Raw genomic sequence first — 21,290 nt, forward strand, 5'->3', positions numbered from 1 at the left:
TTTTGTGTTTGTAATCTTTGGGCTCAGTTACTCTGCTAAAAATGTTTTTATTTTTTTTATTTTCATTTACATTCCTTATAGTTTTTTATGAGCTTTAAAATGGTGTGATTAAATAGCCTTCAAAAAAGGATTCAGGCTGACATGGGAACTTTATATATTTCATAAAGCTTATATCTAACTTGTTTCTTCTTATAAAACAGGAATAGAATAAATCAGTAGTCTGTGAAGTTAACTAAAACCCGAAGTTTTCTCAAATAAGTTTTTAAAGCTTGGATCACTTTAGAAGCCAGTCAGGTTTTGAACCTGCCCCCCCCCCACCACCAAAAGAAAGAATAACGACTTTATTAGAATCTACTGATTAAAACCTCTTAGCAAGAAACATTACCAACAGTGAAATATATCACATTATTTCCTTTTCAAAGATTCAACCAAAAGCAATTATCACATGGCTATATCTCAGGAACAGTTACACTTTAGTAGTTTTCCCCCCACCCATGATCAAGAAATCAGAAAATAAGCCTTATAATTTAGAGAGTGAACAAATACACAAGTTTTCATTTTTCATGTAGAATTGCCTTACTTGCGTAAAATCTCTGGCTTGTTCTCTGTTTATTTGTTTGATTTTCATGACAGGGATTCTCTGAGTAACAGCCTTGGATGTCCTGGAACTAGCTCCTGTAGACCAGGCTGGCCTCAAACTCATAGATATCTGCCCGCCTCTGCCTTCCAAATGCTGGGATTATAGGTGTGCACCACTATTGTTCTTCTCTTAAATAAAATACCAAGGTTTATTCTGACTTACTTCTTTTTCAGCATCTTCAAGTTTCTTTTTCTTACTCTCGGGCATTAAATCATCAAGCCAGCTGAGTTCCCGTTTGGTAAACAAGAAGTCCATAAACTTCCTCACAAATACCAGGGCTAACACCTAAGGACAATAACAAAATAATTTAAAATGTAGACAAACAATGGAGAGGAGATATAGATGAGCCTTAGGACTTCAATTAAACTAAACATTGAAAACATGTGTATAAAATATGGCCTAATCTTTCTCTTTATTTCCTTTTCTTATCAAATCACCAGGATAGAATCTAAGATTTCATTCAATGTCAAAGGCAACTTAAAGAAAAATTTTAAACTATGAAATATACTTGATTATGCATCCTAAATGCATAATTAAAAGCTCAAACTAGGACAAGTGAACATTAAAAATTCTATATGCTAATAATTTTTGAATTACATATAGTCATTCAAATTTACTATACTTATAAATGCATTTAAAATATGTCTAAAACATTCAATTAAATTTCATTTTTAAAAATTTGCCCAATTTTTCATATTTGTTAGTATATTCCAATGCTATTTTTTTAATTTACATTTTCCATCCCGCTTTCCATTAAATACTACATTATAAGTAACCAAGTAAAGAAACTGATATTAAATCAGCAAAATGCAAAATATTTTTCAAGCCTGATTTTAGTGCCCAACTTTATACTAGATTTTCTAGTAACTGTTCAAAGTGATTCAAGGCTACTCAGTTATTGCTGTTTTAGTTCATGTGTTTCCCAAAATTCAGTTAAAGAGAAAGTGTTAGGGGAAGTTTCATACCATCATAGGAAAGACAATAGCAGCTCTTGAGACTTTGATTATCCACAGAAGACCAAGACAGCTCATCTGAATAATTGTGAAGAGATGGACTTTCCGAAGTGGTACATGCCTTAGATATATAAAATCTGGTTGATGTTTGGCTGGCATCCAGAAGAGCTTTATTCTATCAAATAACTAAAAGATTAAACAGACTATATTGCAATTTAAGAACAAGACAACAATAACAGTAGGACAATTAGATATTTAGTATGTTCCAAAATATTAGGTTCAAATGACAAAGTTGTAAAAACTGCAGGACATTGAAAATGACATACAGTGTGGCCTTCTGTTTATTGAACAGTATACTGTATTTCCTATAATGTGATAACAAGGTGTCATTTAAAACGGTTTGCATAAAGTCGGTGCTACATTTTGCTACCTTGAGAACCACCACTATGTCAGACAAGATAAATTCATTCTCTTTCTGTTTATCACATCATAACTTCTCCCTTTTGTCCCCAAATATTGGTCTTCTAGGCTTCTTATGCTTGGTGTGCTTTTTTCTCTCCCAGAGTGCACCATCTACCCTCAGGGCTTTGGCTTTCACATGCTAAGTACTCCCAGACAGACCTCAGCTTCCTTCAAGGGCCACACAACCCCCTGCTGCTGTGTAGAGAGTCTTGGATTTCTCCTTAGTGAACCTTGCCATTTTGGCTTTGGCACTTTGGTCCCCAACTAAGGTTTTGATGCTGTCTTTAGAAACATACACAACTTACATAAAGATTTGGCCTACGTATATTTTTGTGACCAAAGTGTTTTATTATATTTTATACTTGGGGACTGGGGAGATAGTTTAGTCAGCAGAGAGACTCTAGTGCATCCCTGGAGCTCATTGGCCAGCCAGTCTAGCAAATCTGTGAGCTCCAGGTTCACTGAGAGACCCTGTCTCAGAAGACAAGTGACAAGTGACCAAGGAAGATACCCAGGGTTGACTCAGAACCTCCATATGCACACACACGTATTCATGTGAACCTGTGCATACCTAGGTACATGCAACTGCACCAATACATGCATGTATGCATACATATAATGCATATCAATGCAGATACATAAAGAATTGCAAACTACCTTGTTTGGGTTAATTTAATAGATGGAACCAGTGTAACCAGTGGATTATGTCTATTTCAATTTTGTCATAATGATAAATAAAATAAATTTTTTATAAATTACATTTTTATAGACACTTCAATACATTTTGCTAAATAATTGATTTTACTACATATTAGTTTCATTTTGTGAGCCACTTTTAATCTTTAGGCCAAATTTTATTTATATAATTCTTTCAGTGAGAGGTGGCTATTTAGAAAACAGTGGTTTTGACCACCCTCAGCCACTATCATATTTCATAATTTTATGATAATATATGCTACACAGCTTCAACGGAACATTGATAAATAAAATATTGCTCAGCAACCATAAGAAAACTATCAGCTACTTATCATCAAATCTTTCAACTTTACATACAGGGCAGATAAACAAGTATCTGCAGAGTTAGTACTAGAGCATCCTGGTTTGTCAAAATCCAATTTTATATGGAATAGATGTAATAGGATACCAAACAACATAAACCTATCTTCCCTTTGCCTTATGTGTGGCACAACTGTTCCCCAGTTATGTAAACTGCAATCAAATGCACATTACAGCATCCACCAATATTCATTCATAACATTCCAAAGTTTTTGCTGAAACCCATGACAGAACTGACTGCTAACCTCATTCTTGGCTCACCTCTCATGTGGTGTGTGGGTGTGTCTTTTCTACTTCATAACTCTCTTTTAAAATCAGGAATCATTAAACAGATACAATTTTGTGCATGGAGGAAGAAGAAGAAGAAAACCCTTTAGCTTACAACTGAATGTCTATTCCTATAGAATTTTCCCCACCCATCATTATCCATTTAGGGAACTGTGCTGTTGCATAAGTGTGCTTCAGGGAGTGGGTGCTTCAATTGTTATTGTTTAAGTGGCACATTTGCTTCACTTTGGATCCCTGCAATGTTGGAATGAATATAGATGTGGTTATATATTTGAATACAGAAACAGCATTCATGAGAACATTGTGATCTGTTTTTTCTGCCATATTTCACAGTGAGAAGCCTACATAGTAAGTTCCTTAATAGTGCCAAAAAGCCAGGTGACATAAAAAGTCCTCCAATTTGCTAGGTTACAAAGTAGCATGTTCCTTAGGATATCTGACATAGACAGCTAATGTGCCTGCCTAGTACTACTCCAAGAATAACAATCGTGATAATTTTATTCTAAATTTTGCATTTGGCTTTCAGCGTGGCCCAATAGCAGCATGTAGTATTTCTCCACCCAGTTAGCGTCAATTCCCAATAGGAATGTTAACTGTTCACTTAAATTTCCACCAATTCTGTTCTCAACATAAGACCTGTCAACGTGTGCCTAGGCTTTCTGTTTCATTAATGTGATTTATAACTTAATTAAATTTGACTTGAGGACTTCGATTTTTTTCCTCAACTTCACTTGAAAGGATCACACCCCAAGTAATCCTAAAACTTGACATTTTTGTTTAATTCCAAACCATGTGGGCAAAAAAAATCATTTGAATGAAATTAGAAGAAAATGTGTCAGGATCTACCCACAATTGTTTCACTTTGTTTTTTAAATTCCTGATGCTTTATTTATGTGAGCCTGAGGCCTAATAATAAATGCTTTCCACTTACAGACAAAATCACCAGTCATTGAAACTTTTGCCAAAGGCAAAAAAAAAAAATCAAAAATCAAAAACAAATGAAAACACTAAACTAATTCTATTAAAATGCATTTCATACATGATACTTTAAATGAGCAAATTAAATCTCTAAGTAAACTCTGAAAACCTAACCGCTCCCTATCACGCCCCCCTTTCTTGAGGCCTAGTCCCTATGCTTTGTGTGTTTCAGCGTCTTACAATGGCCTCTGTTGAAGTTTTGTCTCAGTTATAACAGCCTACACCGTTCCAAGGTCTGACTGCTGCTTCTCTTAAGAGTCGGAAGGCAGGACTCAGGGACAGAGATCTTGTGCTCCTGTGCCCCAGCCAGGATTTAACTCCTCAGCATGTTTTGGTAAGAAGATAGTGTTGCCACACCATAGCAAAAACTGCTCTTCATATTATGTTTAGCTTAAAAAGAGATCTATGCAGTAAGTAAGCCCCATAGCAGTCTCTTATGAAGAAAAGGAAGTGTTCTGGCCAAAGAGCAGCACTATAAACAAAGGCAATTCAGGGTCAGTTGAAGAGAAATCTGTGTTTGTTTCTGAAAGTAGCAGAACAAACTCCTACAGCATTTTGGTTTAATGCAATAAAAAATGTATTGTCTAGTTGTGGAGGTCAAAAGGCTGAAATGAAGACATTGGCAGGACTGTGACCTCTGTGATCCCTAGGAGAAGGAGCCTCTCCACTTCCTGCAGTTCTTCACAGTTTGCTGTATTCTTACGCTACGGCAGCAAAACTCCAATCTCTACCTCCACCCTGCCATGGCCCTCTTCCTTCTTTCTGTCCTGCTCAGATACAGTTTGAGTCTTAAGTGTTCCCCGCAGGTTCGTTTTCTGAACACCTGATCTCCCGTGGTGGCATTGCTTTGGAAGGCTATGAAACCTTTAACAAGTGGTGTGGGATAGCAAAAGTCTGTCCCTGGGGGCCAGGTCTTTGAAAGTTATAGCCAGCCAATAGTTCATGCCCCACACTCTCTGCTTTCTGGTTTGCTGCCCTGTGACCAACCATTATCCATATTTCCACTGCTGTAGACAGAGCTGCTCTACCAGGCCTGCTGCGATGGCCTGAAATCTACTGAGACCACAAACCAAAATAAATCTTTTGTATAGGCATTTTTTCTATTGTGGACAGAATCCATAAACATGGCTTGATAACTATCATAGTTTGCATTTGTACATATCTTGAAATGAAGTTAATTCATTTTCCAAAAGGGTGACAGAAACTAAACTCTTTTCAGTGTTAATATATTTATGGTAAATGGCATCTCAACTGGCAAAGTGCTGGCCGAACAAGCATGAAGACTGAGGTCAGGTCCTCAGAGCCCACTTAGTAAAGACAGTCATGGTGGTGCTTGGCTGGAATCCCAGTACTGGGGAAGTCAGGTTAGAAACATCCCTGGGTTCACTGGACAGCCACTCCGACCTAGGCACTGGATATCAGGGTTGTCTTCTGGCTTCCACACATCTGTGCATTCTCCTTCAATCACACCCAAACATACACACATGCACATAGCAATTTAAGGCTACCTATCTTTGGGGCTGGATAAAAGCACATAAGTGAGAGAGTGCCTATTTAGTAGAGACTCCTCTTTAGCATTTACAATTCTGGCCACTTTAAGAAAATGTACATGTGGTCAGAAAGCCTCTCCTCAGATGATGGCTGCTGTCACATGACTCACATCTGTACTTGAAGTTACAACAGGTACGCCTGTAAGAGTAAAGTAATTTACCTGAATTCCCTTTAGAGATGAAGCACCCATGTAGAGAAACACTCCATATAACACTGGCATGGGGATAAACTGTAAACAAACAAAACAAAACAATTAGAAAACATGAGGCATTATTTTCCAACATGTGGTCATTCATTTTGCACCTACCACAGAGGGAGGAAAAGAGAAAATTAAAAACATTCTAGAAGCCAGTATGATGCAGGATTGGAGGACATAGTTCAGACTCTACCCCAGCATTTCTATCTGGGTAACTGAAGCAGTTACATAAACTGCCTGCACCTTAGTGTCTCAATATCTAAAATAGACAATAGTGCAGTTAAGTGTCAGACTTACCCTAAAAGCCCGATGATTCCTAAGAAATAGTATTATAAACTATTACTGCACCATAACAAAGATTGACTATTAGCCACATAAAGACAGTTTACATTCTATTTTAAAATAGTAAAATATTTGGATTAATGGTTAAGAACAAAGTTTAATTTACAATTTGGTTCTAGGTTACGGCAGATATTTGTTAACATGTGCATTGTTCGAATTTCTTTTATTGGGTTAGCTCATTTTATCCAGTATCCTTTTACTTATATAGCAGAAATACATTTTTTCAGTGATTAGATACAAGAAGCTGTGTAAATTAAATAATTCAATTAATATTTGATATTTAAGCAATCAAAATGAATGATAATTTATAAAGCAACTAACATGCTGCAAGAATATCTGCCAGATTTATATCACAAAACAATCCCTCTTTACTGTTACTCAAAATTAATTTGATAATTTCAAATGTGAAGATTTCTTATATGCAATGCTGATTTACATATGGCCTTCGAAATAAAAAGCTGTCTTTGCGACCACCGCATTGTCCAGTCTGTGCCACTCACTTATAGTAAATTTTATCCAATCTACATACTGACAAAATAAAAGACCCTTTAACCTGGGCCGGAGTACAGTGAACTCAGTCACAAGCTGCTCAGGAAGTGTGAGCTTCTCCCATAGCTTGAAAATTACAAATCAGATTTGTTGTTGTCAGAAAGTACGACAAAATTACACGTTCATGTACTTAAGGACTCTAAAACATAGGGCAATTTTCATTCATACTTGGTGAAGGAAAATAATATAAAATTTTAAGTAATATATCACTTTTACCTCATGCCATGCAATATTTACCAATTTATGTTTATATTAAACTGCTACCTTAAATATATTCATTCTTTGATAAGGGATAATTTTATTACCTTCAGAATACTGGTCATAAAAACGGATGAACCCATAAGAATAAAAATCATGAGCCCAGTCACCCTCTGTTCTCTGATGCCGAGGAATTTGGGTTGTTCTCCTGGAGCAGAGCATTCGGATTCCAGCTTCAGGCTGTTGACATGTGTGATGGAGAGGACTGTGGCAGCCACGAACCATGGCAGGCCCATAATGGAGCACACGCCCAGCATGACAGCCACCATTAACAGGTCCAGGTGATAGCCACAACCTTTCTGTTAAAGACACAACAGAAAGAGAAGGGAGTGGTGTCAGCAACAAGTTACGGATGTCTTGGTTGTGAATAGAAACCACTTCCTGACAATACTGAGAATCCCTTCATGGCAGATGCCCTTGAACTAAGCCCCTTACTACTGTTTCCAGCAGCCCGCTTCTGTTTCAGCAGGAGATGTTTTATTGGAAAGAATATCATAGAGCCTAATCTCCCTTACTTAGTCTCACTTTTGTCTCAGTCCATTGGTGACTTCTCAACCGTCAATGAATCCAGTCATCCCTTGAAATAAGAGCATCTGTGTTTCCTGCCTTCTCTCTAATCCCACCTTACTCTCACTGTCCCACACTTAAGTGCAGGAAGGAAACTGAGGAAAAGTAGGTGCCAGGGTGTTCAGAAATGGCTCTCTTGATAGGCTGATTGGGTTAGATCTCCGAGGAAATAGCTCAAAAGACACCCAAAGGCACTCTTGGCCCCTCCAGCTGTGCCCTGTGGGTGTAGAAAGTGTAAAAACCCCAGAAGCTGCAAAACTCTTGATCTATATTGTGTTCTGGTTCTTATTTTTATTTTTTAATACAACTTCATGAAAGTATATGCATCATAGTTCTGGGAATGCATTGTTGGGATCAAATGATGGCAAGCATGGGCCTCCAAGGGTTTGCATGAGGTTCTCTGTGTATATGCTGTGGCTATTGGCATGGAGTTTTCATGGGATTCCTAATGGTGGGAGCAGGTGTGTCTCTGACTCTTTGCCTGTTCTTGGGACTCTTTTCCTCTCAGTGGGTTGGTTTGTTGAGCATTGATATGAGGGCTTTCACCTTGTCCTACTGCATTTTGTTTTTGTCCTATTTGGCTGTTGTCTCTTGGAGGCCAACTCTTTTCTGAAATGGAACCAGAGCAGGTGTGGGACTCTAGGGGAGAGGAGAGATGGGAGGGGGCTGTGAGAAGTGGAGGGAGGAGGAACTGTGGTCAGATAAATTACATGAGAGAAGTAACTATTTTCAATTAAAAAATAAAATTAAACACAACAAAAAAAAAAAAACAAATCTCAGGCCTTTTCCTATCTGAGAGAAGTTGATAATGATAATCAAAGGCATCTCATTAAGTTGTGATAACTAAATTATTTCATTCTAGAGGTCATTGAGAGTAACATGCTATATCATAAGCACCAACTGCATGTTAGGTTCTCCTATAAAAAAACAAGTTTATTAAGGACAGATAATGTCAAATCATTATTTTCCATTGTTCCTTAGCATAATTATCAACACACAGAAAACAATCAATAGAATTTGCAGATTTTTTTTTGTTACAGTGTCTTATTATATAGCTTAAGTTTCCTGCAGTTCATTATGTAGACCAGCCTGGCCTTGAACTCATGGGCAGTCCCAGCGTACCTCTGCCTCCTGAGTGGAATGGTTTTTTATAAGGAAACATGCATTCTTGAAATGTATCTTAAAATCCAATGTAACAATTTTAATTGTAGAATAATTAGAATAGTTACAGTTGCCCTGATAGAGGTGACAAAATGCCAGGGGAGATCCAGAAAATGGAAAACAATTCCTGGTGTAAACATAACCAAAAGTGCACAAAAAAAAAGTTTGGCAAAACATTTTGTAAGCTATAGTTTCAGAGTATAAGACTCAAGCCCTTGAAAAGCAATGCCTGAAGCAGTTACAAGTGTGTTTTGTCCCAGGGACTGCAAATTAGAATATGAATTAGTTACCAAAATTCCTGCATATGAGGGGATTCAATGCGATTGTGTTGCGGAACTATTTTCAAGTTGTGATACTACCCAAAGTGAGTGAGATCTCTGAGGAGTGCTGGGCCACACGCTGAACAGCAAAAGAAAAAAAGATGACAGCTCCTGAAGAGCTGAGGATTTTTACATTTTTTTTATTCTATTAGGAGATGCTGAACTTTCTAGGCATCCGCATATATTACATGTACTAATATAAAGTCTTCCTCGGAACAATGACTTCCTGTAGCTCGCACTAGTTTTTTAAAATATGATATAAGCATAAACAATAGAATTTTGGATTTCTGGAAGTGGGCAAGATAATTATTTCAGAGAAAATAATTTCATTTTTAAAATGAATACATGATTTCCCTTAATTATTCTGTACAATAAGAATAATTTGACTGAAAGGAAATAAAGCAGTTTGACATTTCCACTCATTAATCAGCATCCTTCTTGCCTTTCTTTGAAAATTTTTTTAAAAACTAGTTCGCTGCAAACAAATTATTAGCTGATTAGGCATGCCAGCCAAAAGGAAGTATCCCTTTGTCAGAGAGAGAACTCTGCACCTTGCAACATATTTCTGTAGCTTTTTTTTTTTTTCAAAAATAAAGACAGAACTGTAGCTTTTATTCTCACATTCATCCTTGAATCATGGGAAATGGACATATGGGAGGAAGAGGGAGCATAGCAACAGGTGATGCTGCACCAGACCCCACTAAAACCAACATGCAGCAAGACAAGAGGCCAGCCAAGAGGACCATCTGATACCCAGATGCCACCGCTGAAAAAAATCATTGCAAAGCTTGGCAGCAATTTCCTGCATCTGTCAAGTTAACCACATAAAAGACTATAGATTGACATGAAGAACCAGGCTGACAAAGAGGGCAAAAAAGAACATATCAAATGCCATAATCATCAAGGGGATGCGGTGCCAAATGAATGCTGCAAATGCATTCATTTACTCTGGTGATCTGGGATTGTATTGCTGTTTATTAAAAATGATGTCAAAAGAAGCCTGAACTGTCTACAGAAACATGCAGAAAATCCCAGGGCTGTATCTTAACAGAAACTTTCTTTTCTACAAAATAATGTCTCTCTTTATTTCCACTTCTACATAGCAAGCCCTAAACAATACCAAGCTTTTGTTTTTAATGCCTTTGAAACGGATTCAGCTAACCCCTATGCCCTCCAACTCTAAAAGGGAAAAAAATTCTAGAGCATGGATTTAAGTGTACAGCTATACAATATATAGTATTTTTCATGGTCATATTATGATATTTGTGACTGTTTTCATGCTTGCGTGATTTCAAGTTTTGCTAATTTTACGCTCCCCATTCTCAGGTATAGTAAGTTACTTAACTAGTGAATCTCCTTAGCGCAACACTTAATTGTGTATTTACTAGCAAATATTATTTTAAGAACATTTTCTTGCTGTCATGAAAAATACCATGTAAAAGAAAATGAGTGGTTCTGGCAATATGGCGAGGAAAAATCAGAAAGATATACATTTGGAAGATACAGAAAATGACATGAATGCGGGGGTGACCCCAAGAGATGATGTGCACTCAGATACACTCAGTGAAGACCACAAGTGTTTGACACAGAAATGGAAGAACAATTCCAGACAATGTTGCAACCAACCAACAATTAGCCTTCAATTAAAAAAATTTAGTAAAATCTGAAAGTGTAGTTTAGCTTGTGATTTGAGGATGTATTCAGGAAACATCTTTTTATAAATACGAATCTCAAGCCAAAGCCAGAAAACTTTCAAAAAAATTGAGTGTAGCAACAGGCACGTTGAATAGCCGTGGAGTAAAGTGTTATTCTTAGAAAGCAGTCTTCTAAGAAAGTATACTTTCATTGTTGTCAGGAGGAAAACCAACAATAGATTACATTATAATGGAACTTATAGGAGGAAAAGGCACTATGCAGGAAGTAAGTTTCTCTTGTTGCTAAATTCTGACTGGAGGGAACCTGCTTTGAAAATATCTACATCCAACGTGAGAACAGAGCACTCGGACTGCAGACAGCTGGCGGAGGATAGCACAATGTGATGGGTCCTGTCTGATCTCAGATATGAATTTTAACCTTTACATCTATGCTGATTTAACTGTGTAACAAAAGAGATTATGTAATAGCCTTGAGTTTATTTTCAAGACAAATATTAAACAATTTCATCCTTCATTCCGTTCAATGCCATCGAGAACTTTGGAGGACCCTTAAACAAAGTTTTACTATGCTAGCAATACTCTCCTGATTTAAAGGAGAAAAACGATGGATATATTTAGAACTTTGCAATAGTCGCAAATGTCAAAGACTTATTTATTTGTATGAAGAACAAGGAACAAGAACAAAGGCCTGTGATCCCCAAGTCTGAAGCCTAGAAGGAGCAAGGGTATGTGACAGCTGAGAAGATACTAAATCTCCATCAGTGTCTAGTCTTCTAAATATAATTTCACTAATGATTTGGAACAGTTAAACCTAGAGCAATTTAACTCACAGTCTGGAAAGACAGCCAGGCTTCAGCAAGGTGGCATTTCTGCCTGTTATTACAAAGGCTCAACTACTCTGTTGAAAGCCAATCAATGACTTTATATCTCCCCCCCCCAATAGTCCTTAGTTCAATTTAAAACTTCAGTATAAAGAAATATATTCAGTATAAAGAAATCTATTTAAATGATAATTCACATTTATGTAGTTGACATAGTCTTTAATGAAATGTTCCTATATGGAAAACAGCAGGCAGTATATGTACTATGTAAAATATTTGCTTTGAGCTGGACATGTTGCACGGACCAGGAGTTCTGTGTAGCTAACCAAGGAAAAGCTACCTAGGTTTGTATGAAAAGCATAAGCAATGCCACTTTCAGGTTAATGAAATATAGAGTTTTCACTTTTTCCCTTTAACTTTCCATATTCTTTGGTTTATAAATCAAACTCATATAAAAACAGAAAAGTAAAGATATTTTTATTTTAAAAAAACAAGATGTATAGTATAGTGATTCTAGATTTTAGCGAGTACGGGTTAATACACTTTGCAGCATCATGCTTACATGACTTTACAGAGTTGTGCTTAGCTGTGACTAGCTGTGCTGTATTAATAATAAAGTTGTGGTGATATTTGCTTTTTAATTAATTCTGAAACTATTAAATATTACAAAATTAAATTAAAAATATTCAAATTAATGAGGCTATTAAACTTATGATCTGAATTCCTTAGTTTTAAAAATAAAATAAATTTTAAAAATAAATAAAATAAATAAAACTTATAATACAAAATGGCCTGGTTTAGTGAAGCTTTGGAGCCAATTCTTTCACTTCCAAAAACTAATTACTCAATGGCTTTTTTCATGGACAGCGGATAACTTTCTCCCTCATTTTCTATTGTGTGCTTTTATCCCTTTCTCCTGTCATACCGCTGTACCCTGTAAGAGAGAGCAGAGCAGGCTGCCATGTCCTGGTCCTGGTCTCAGAGAGAGTGCGTTAGGTTCTTCCTCATTTGGGATGATATTGGTTATGAACTTGTCATATATTGCATTTGTTTTCTGTTATTCTTAGTGTTTGATTACTTTGAACCTCAGTTTTCCAAGTTTTTTTTTAAATCATGGAGGAATACAGATTTTATTAAATCTTTCTCTGCATTGGTCAAATTGTGAATTGAATAAATGTGGGAATAAAAACAAATAAAAATTTCCTTAGTTGATATCAGTCGGTAGTATGAACCATGAAAAACAGCAGCGTTGTAAGTCAGGGTCTCTGCTTCCTACACGGAGAATTGGTTAGGCCAGCACACCAACAGTCTAGCACTTATTTACTTCACTGTATTTTTACTTGTATCTGTGTTCTCTATGTAGCCAGGGTAGCCTTGAACTCCTGCATCCTCCTGAGCCACTCTCCCAAGTGCTGCGGGTTCTGGTGTAAGCCACACTAGCTGCCATCCCTAAGAGTTCACAGAAAATGTGAAATAGATATTTTCAATAATTAAACATTTTATTTGACAAAAACCACACACAAATTTAATTAATTATATTTAAAAGAAGTTTCATCATTAATTTCTTCAGGAGAAGGAGGAATGCCCACTCTCTCTAATATGTGCCCCAAACTTCTTAATATAATTTATTATAAGCAACTGTACATTCTTATAAATGCTTATTGTTATATCAGTGAAATAGTTTTCATAGATATTTTAATTATCCTAATATATTTATAAAATTGTACATAGCACAATAGCTGTTACTTCAGCAATAATTTTTAGTTTTAGAAACAAGCAAAGGCAGCTGGCAATTTCTTCAGGTCAGAACAAAATAAGACTGTACATGTCCTATTTTACAAGGATTGATTTTGATTTTATAAAAGTTTTAATTAAATATAATTACTTCATTTCCCCAACTCTTTCCTGCTCCCAAACCCTTCCATGCACCCTCCTTTAAACATCTGCCATGTTCCCCACCTCCCCCTCAGATTCATGGCTTCTTTTTCTTTATGATTGTTACGTACATACCATACACACACACACACACACACACACACACACACACACACTGAAATGTGTAAGTATGCACACATAAGCTGCTGATTCCATTTAGTGCTGTTGTGTGTCTATGACTTCAGCACTGATCATTGGGTACTGGTTAACCAATGAGGGGACTCATCCCTGGGAAATATGAATTCCTCCCCTAGCAATCATTAGCAGCCTGTAGTTCTTGGTCTAGTAATGGACCTGGTGACCTTCCCCCTTTCATGCCAACATGTCTATCGGTGTTATCCTTGAGGTTTCATGAGTATAGCTTCTCTATCTTACAGCAGCCTTTCTGTTCCTCTGGCTCTTAACCGTCTTCTGACCCATCTTCCTTAATTGATTCTGATTATTTTGAACTATTCAATATTTTATCAACTTAACATTTGTATAAATGATACTTATATTGCAAAAAATTGAATGATAGTGAAAAATATTTAATTACAATTACAAAAGAGCAGGACAGAATATACAGTAAATAAAATCTATTTGTTTCAAAAGTTTGTTAGAAATCTGCAATAATTCTCAAAGAAGTTACTTACAAACTATAGTATTTATAGCCAAAGTTTTCCTTTGTTTTAGGCATTGCAAACAAACAATATTTCTAAATGATGTAATTCAGTGAAACATACCTGACTACATGGTCCCTTATAATAATGAACATACTTGGTGTCAAATAAAAGAAAGAGGAATCCTAAGCATAGGCAGATTGGTATAAAATGTACTTCACCAGAATTGAATATTTCCTTAAATTAAGGCTAAGCATGTTAAAGCTAGAACTGATTTTCCCGATGAAGGTAAGGTTTCATACTCTGGAGGTTAGTCAAATAGCGCAAGCAAATTTTCATACCTCTATGAGACAGTTTCCTGAAATCAATAAAAACTGTGACCCCGAAAACAGCATTTCATGCTGAACAGATGAATACTCAGCACAGGTAGGATCTATGACCATCAGTTCCTACCAACTAAATGAGAATGATTAGTATAATGGGCCTTAAAACACACCTTCAGCTTGTGCTCTTTTCTGTTGATGATGACAGCTGTAATCTGTTGGTCCATGAAAATCAGAATTGTACAAAGCAAAGCTGGGATAATGGCAGCTATAATTGTCCACCATGGGTTTGGACCTAATGGGGTAACAAACCATCCACGGTCGTCTCTTGTAGGCTGAGAAAAAAATTAATCATACATATTAGTACCTAGATTGATAAATACCTAATTGAACTAAGTCATATAGATATAAACAGGGAATTCTTAATTATAAAATGGTTGGCTGAGCATTCAACAATAATGAACTCATGAAGAATTTACATCACTAAGGATACCATTCTAAGTGTGTTATCTTTCAACTCATTTTTTTCTACTAAACACTGTAAAGATGAAATTGAGGTATAGAACGCTATAGTAAATTGTCTAAGGTTCCTGGCTAGTAATTAATCGAGGCTGAATTTAAACTCCAGCAGGTTAATTAAAAACATATTCACAATCAATATCTGCATTAAGTAAATAACACCAACACTTAACATTTACTGTTGGCAAATTTAAAATTGCATATTGAAGACTATGTTAGAAACAAGATCATAGATAAATAAGATAGAACACTCGTTCAGTTTATAATCACAAGCAGACAAATAAACAGAGTGTTCTGATATAATATAGTAACTTATTTTAGGTATGTACAGAGGCTGCTGTACAAAAATTAAAAACAAAAAAACAGAAACTCAGTCACATCAGAAGTTCAGCAAAAGGTTCAAAACATGGCTGTTTCTGGAACTGGATCCCAGAAGAATTCATTGTGACAGCAAAAATCCTTTGATTAAGTCCTTAGTTCTGTTTGACAGATGAGAAAACAGGCTGAGACAGTAAGTTCCTGGCTTCAGGGGCATGTCCTGCCTTTATAATATGGCTGGCATTCTCATCCAAAGACTATTTTATCTGGTTTTCAAACCCCATCTACTCTACGGCTTCACCTCACAATAATGTATGTTCCTTAGTTTCAGAATGATTCCTTGGCATTAGGCATGTTGTAATGTATGTATACATTCCAACCATAATAGCCAAGAAGAAAATGTTTAAGCAGCCTTCTGGTTTCATTTCTATAATTCTATTTTAATATTAAATCACAATTTTATTCATACTGTGTATCATTTATTTCTTATTCTATTAATATCTATTGTTCACACTCTCAGGAAAATCTCACGTACTGGGGTCACAGATATCATTTACATAAAGATTTATAGACACAGAGAGATAGAAAGTAGATAGATGCTAAGTGCTAGTTATGTTCACCTTGAAAACACTTGGTACTTTTAGTTTTGGCGATGGAATCCCAATGGCATAGTCAATTAAAACCATACACAGAATTGTAAGAAAAACTGCAAAATCGCTCACTATGGATCGAACCTAGAAATAAAGAGAACGTTGTTACTTGGGAGAGCTATAAACAACAAGGTACGCAGAAACAGTCTCAAATCATACTTTACAAGTGCTGTTACTGCAATGTTACCTTCTATGCACATTATAAAGTATTATTGTTAGCTATTCTAGAATTTGAATACATATTCATGTTCCTTGTCCACACTTCTCAGAAAAAAGATTTATTGACCTGAAATAATGGTGGTCATTTTCCTTTCAATATTTATGTAAAGTATTTATTTCTATCCCAGGTATGTTAAAACTTAGAACATAGATTTAGGTCATCTGGCCTGAATCTGATGAATTTTAGGACTCTTGCATACAAGTTACATTTTAATATTATGAATCTAAAGGACCATTAAACAAAATTACCTGTTTTATTTACTTTAATTTTTTAAAATTGCTTTACTCAAGGCATGACATTCAAAAACAGTGTGGACAAGCTTTAAAAAATTCTTTTATTTAAAGCAAATTCTGTATAAATCAGTTTTTGAGCCATTTCTCGTTGTAGGAAGCCATTGTGTGGGAGTGCACAGCACACAGTACACATGTGTAAGTTAGAAAAGAAGCTCTTAGACACTGGCCTTCACACAGTTTCTCATTGGCATGGAACTTCACCAGGTAGGCCAGGTTCATGGACAGGCACATGCAGGATTCATCTCCTCCTATCCAATCTCACTGCCCCTGGGATTACAGGTGTATACCAATACACCAGCTTTTTAAAACACGGCTTCTGAGGCTCTGCATTCTCATACTTCCAAGGCAAGCACTGCACTGACTGAACCACCCCTAGGTCCTACAAGACGTGCTTGAGTAATTATCCTTAAGCTGTTATCAGTTATATTGATCTTCTATTAGTATGCTTTTGCAACACGTGCACAAAATACTTAGGATTAAGTTTCCAACATACAGAGAATAATTCAGTATTGATCAGGTTAAGTGGAGGTGGAGGAAATGAATCTGTCATATTAGCAAGGAGTAGGTGACAGAAAAGCGGCTCTCTGTGGAAGGGAAAACTTCTCCACACATTTACCAAAGAGGAAGGCTTTTGAAATGGGTATCTCAACCCCAAAATATTTGTTTCCTCGGTTTTGTTTTCTATCTCACTCACTGTCCCCTTTTGTGGTGGAATCAAACATCAAAGAAGTTACTTTTCAGAGCTAAGTGTTGAACTCAACTGATTCTCTGTTTACTTCCCAAATATGCAGATACAAGCATGGTGGATTAGGGCAAAGGGTTGGTGCTTTTAAAACAAGAAGACAGTTGTCTAAAGAGCATTGCAGGGTTTCTCCGTTCAACCTCTTAGCTACAACACCTTTGAGCATCAAATGACCCTTTCTCAGGGGTTGTCTAAGGCCATTGGAAAATACAGAGAGCTATATTATGATTCATAACAGTAGAGTATTGCAGCAATGAAGTAGTAGCAATGAAAACAAATTTATGGTTGGGGTCCCCACAACATGAGGGCCGATAGTAAAGGGTCACGACATTAGGAAGGCTGAGAACCAGGGATTAGACAGTGTAATGGCTGCTCCTCTGAGGTACCTGTCAGGCTGGAATAGGTTCCTCTGCCTACTGGGAAAGAACGCTATACTCAGTGATATGATGTGTGCTTAGACTTCCCAAAACTGTAAGTGGGAAGGGAAGTGCTGACCCTTTCCGTGAGAGGTAAAACCTGAAGGGCTTCTGCCACCTGAGATACCTGTGTCACCAAAGTGCCCCCTCCCACCTCCCCCGCCTACCACTAACTCGCCAATTCCCCAGGACTATAACCTCTCCGTGGTTCCCTTCATTCTGTCACTAACTCTCCTTTGTTCTTAAGAATGTGGCATCTCACAACTGTCCTTTAGTTTATGTTTGGGTCAGGAATATTAGAGCCCAGGTACCTTGGTTGGGAAATACCGGCTCGTCTTGAACTGCTTCAGGGTGGCTGACATGGTAACTGTGGAGAAGAACAGGATCACCGACCAAAAGAGAACATCTGGCACGTAGGGGTGGCCATGGCCACAGGCTCGCCCAACATACTCCCCGTGCAGTGATCGGCACTCCTGCCCGGGAAGGAAAACAGAGCTGGTAAGGAAAGTCCAGTGCTTTTCTTCCAGAAACTAATACCTGATCAGCTGCAGCTGTCCACCGAGGGCTCGCACAAGGATTTAGATAAGGTATTTGCTTTCAAAATTCTACTTGGATAGGTATTAAACCTAACTATTAAGTTCAAGATAACAGATGTACTTCAAGTGTGGCAAGTTTGATAATGCATAGTTTGTACTAACATCAGAAGCACGACAAAGCATTAAAATGTATCATTTTCACCATTTTCAACACCAACAACAGAGACAGATGTTTTCATTTATATTTGATATCTGAGAAAGTCAGGGCCTGGAGAGATTGAACAGTGTACTTCAGCCTCATCATGTGTGGTGGAGCTGACCGCATGCACCACTCCTACAGGGGGTTATAGCATATTAAAATAATATGATTTAGAGAAAGTTGTTTAAAACTACCAAGAAAGAAAAGAAAGGCAACAAGAAGATGGTGATATACAATTAATGAAATGGACTTTCAGTCAGATATGGTAACTACAGAATTCAAAGAAAAAAATGAAGAAAACATTACCACATGAGCAAGGGAAAAATCATGTCTATTAATCTGATATATATATTTCTCTTTCTAAAAAAAGAGAAAGAAAAAATTAATTACTGCCTTAACCATTAGGTGGCAGCAAAGTCAAAAAGAACTTTAAGACAAAATAACATTTTATATAAGCATTAAATATTATGAAAGGAAAAAATATTCTGTCATCTTGGAAAACTTTTGTATTCTAAAAATTATATTACTCTGCTCCAAAATAAATAACAGCTTAGAAATCCAGTGACTTCTTTAGTCATCTAGGCATTCTGAACAAAGTTTGAACTGTGCAACAGCAGGAAGAGAATTTAAGGGACACAGTGTTTTCACTGAATCAAACCTCAAATCCCCACGTCTTCTACAGCATAGGATCAACTCCTCTGGAAGATTTTAAGATAAGTAAGTAGCTACAATGTCATCTGAAACAAGTAACCAACCAGTAAACTCCACTTGACATAGGTGCCCTAACCAAAGACTCTGGAGAAATATATCAGTATAATTTATAACCACCTAAGGGGTCTGCCAGAACCTTTCTTGCTAGCTCAATTTCAATTATTCATGTTAAGCTGACCTAAGGCACAGAAAAATGGCTATTGAAAAACTACAGAATAATCCTCTAGATAGCATTTATAGCTTTAGTTTTCTTTTCTAAATCAGAATAAATAAAAAACAATAACTAAATCTTCAAGTTTTCATTTTTCTTTTCTTTGTGTGTGTCCCTGTTCAGAAATGCTTGGAACAATTGCTAAGAAGTACAACGTGTACTGGGATGCCTAAGCAGAGGAGGCGAGAGTCCCACGCATGGCACACTGATTTGTGAGCACCTGTAATGCAGGTGTGAAAGGCTTCTAAACATTCCCTGGATGCACCTGGGTCATATCCTCTACTTCTAAGGAGTCAGACGCCAGTGAAAGATCCTTCAACTGCCTTATCTATAACAGTCCACCAATACTAAGCCTAATTGTTCTAACCCAAGCAGATTGGACAATATTAGTTTCTCTTGTTTTTCAGGGGTCAGGGTCTATAAATTTAAAAGGTAAATCTTGTGACCTACAAAATTCAACATTTATTTTCAGTTTCTGCTATCTGTGTGTGGCACACACACAAGGAGAGAGATGAGGGAAGGATAGAAACGAGAGAGGAGAGAGAGAGAGAGAGAGAGAGAGAGAGAGAGAGAGAGAGAGAGAGGAGTCTTGAGATTTAGAAATGCAAACAAAATCCAAAACCTGTCTTTCACTTTAGTCTAACTGGAAGGAATAGAAAAGAAAGTGGGGCTACCCAGGGAATTTTGTATTTGTTATAAAGCAGAACACGTTTTTTAAATACAAATTTAATGCTTTCACTGAATAGAAACAACTGAAACTTATGAATGCAGATTATGAGACACACACACATACATGGAGTACAAAGTAAAAACAGAGAAATGTTCCTGTGAGAAAAAAAAATTACAGAGAAGAAAATGAAGCAAAGGTACAGGATTTAAGCATTATAGGCAAAAACGTATGTGTAGCCCCCTCCCTTTTCCTTTGAGTAGACTAAAGAATAAAAATGGAAGTTGGAAATCTGTTGAGAAACATATGAGAGTTTTTTTTAACTGTCACATTCATCAAAGACTAGTATTTACAGTAAAATATCAGCCCATCCGCTCTCCTCATCCTGTTCTGAACAGTGGGAGAAGCACACACAGCAAGTGGAAATATCCTCAGTCCTGCGTGGGCAAAGCAGAATGGGCCCCGCCGTGATGATCACCAGGACTCACAGTTAATGGTCTTCAGCCAACTTTAGTTCTGTTCTGTTTGTGTAACAGAAGGGCAACTCAGGTCTACGAGAAGTTTTTATTTATTTTTTTTTTTTTTGGTAAGGAGTGAAAACTCGACTGTGGATGGATATCTGAAATGGAGGGACTTTAAAACGAAGCTGTCACTTGTGTAAGTTTGTATTTTAAAATTCTTACCTTAGTTGCAATAAGTGATTAAAAATGTCAACAAAAGTCTTTACAGTAAATGACTCAAGATGTGACTTCTTGTGCCATGTTTTACTTACGGACACGCTGAGGTTCCCCCAAATTATATCAGAGGCAGAAATATTGGACTCCCTCCATTCCTTCAGTGTAGCGTTGCTGGGACTATGTGGCTCCATACAGTTACATCTGAAAGAGCAAAACAATTGCTTTTCTGAAATAAGATTTTTTTTTTTACTGTATCTAAAGAATATACCTGAGAAACCATTTTACCTAGATAAAGCATTCATCCGTCTGACAGGCAAGTAGCTAGGTTACCTAAAACACTCTTGGAAAGACTATACCAACAATTAAGACTAGAATGCTGGGATACCGGACCACTTAGCAGTATTTTTTAGAAGAAGGGATGATTCCAACATTTATATGCCTGTGAGTTGTAAGCTACCTGGAAAAATTACAAACATT

General features: G+C 36.8%; 1 protein-coding gene across 3 annotated transcripts in view; it reads right to left on the reverse strand.

Annotated features, from left to right (window-relative positions):
- The window catches only part of Slc4a10 (solute carrier family 4 member 10), a 204,074-nt gene that overhangs the window by 19,097 nt on the left and 163,687 nt on the right, over window positions 1-21,290 (reverse strand). For all 3 annotated transcript variants that reach the window (XM_050122411.1, XM_050122405.1, XM_050122421.1), the window contains exons 15-22: window positions 20,909-21,014; window positions 18,124-18,285; window positions 16,112-16,225; window positions 14,828-14,989; window positions 7,321-7,572; window positions 6,089-6,157; window positions 1,606-1,779; window positions 803-925 (exon numbers count right to left, since the gene is read on the reverse strand). In XM_050122411.1, coding sequence (XP_049978368.1) covers window positions 803-925; window positions 1,606-1,779; window positions 6,089-6,157; window positions 7,321-7,572; window positions 14,828-14,989; window positions 16,112-16,225; window positions 18,124-18,285; window positions 20,909-21,014 — 1,162 coding nt within the window. The remainder of the gene's footprint in view (window positions 1-802; window positions 926-1,605; window positions 1,780-6,088; window positions 6,158-7,320; window positions 7,573-14,827; window positions 14,990-16,111; window positions 16,226-18,123; window positions 18,286-20,908; window positions 21,015-21,290) is intronic.

Source organism: Alexandromys fortis, unplaced genomic scaffold (genome assembly GCF_014885135.2).
Source record: "Alexandromys fortis isolate MF-2015 unplaced genomic scaffold, M_Fortis_MF-2015_v1.1 scaffold_8_9099976_23576923, whole genome shotgun sequence".
NCBI lineage: Eukaryota > Metazoa > Chordata > Mammalia > Rodentia > Cricetidae > Alexandromys > Alexandromys fortis.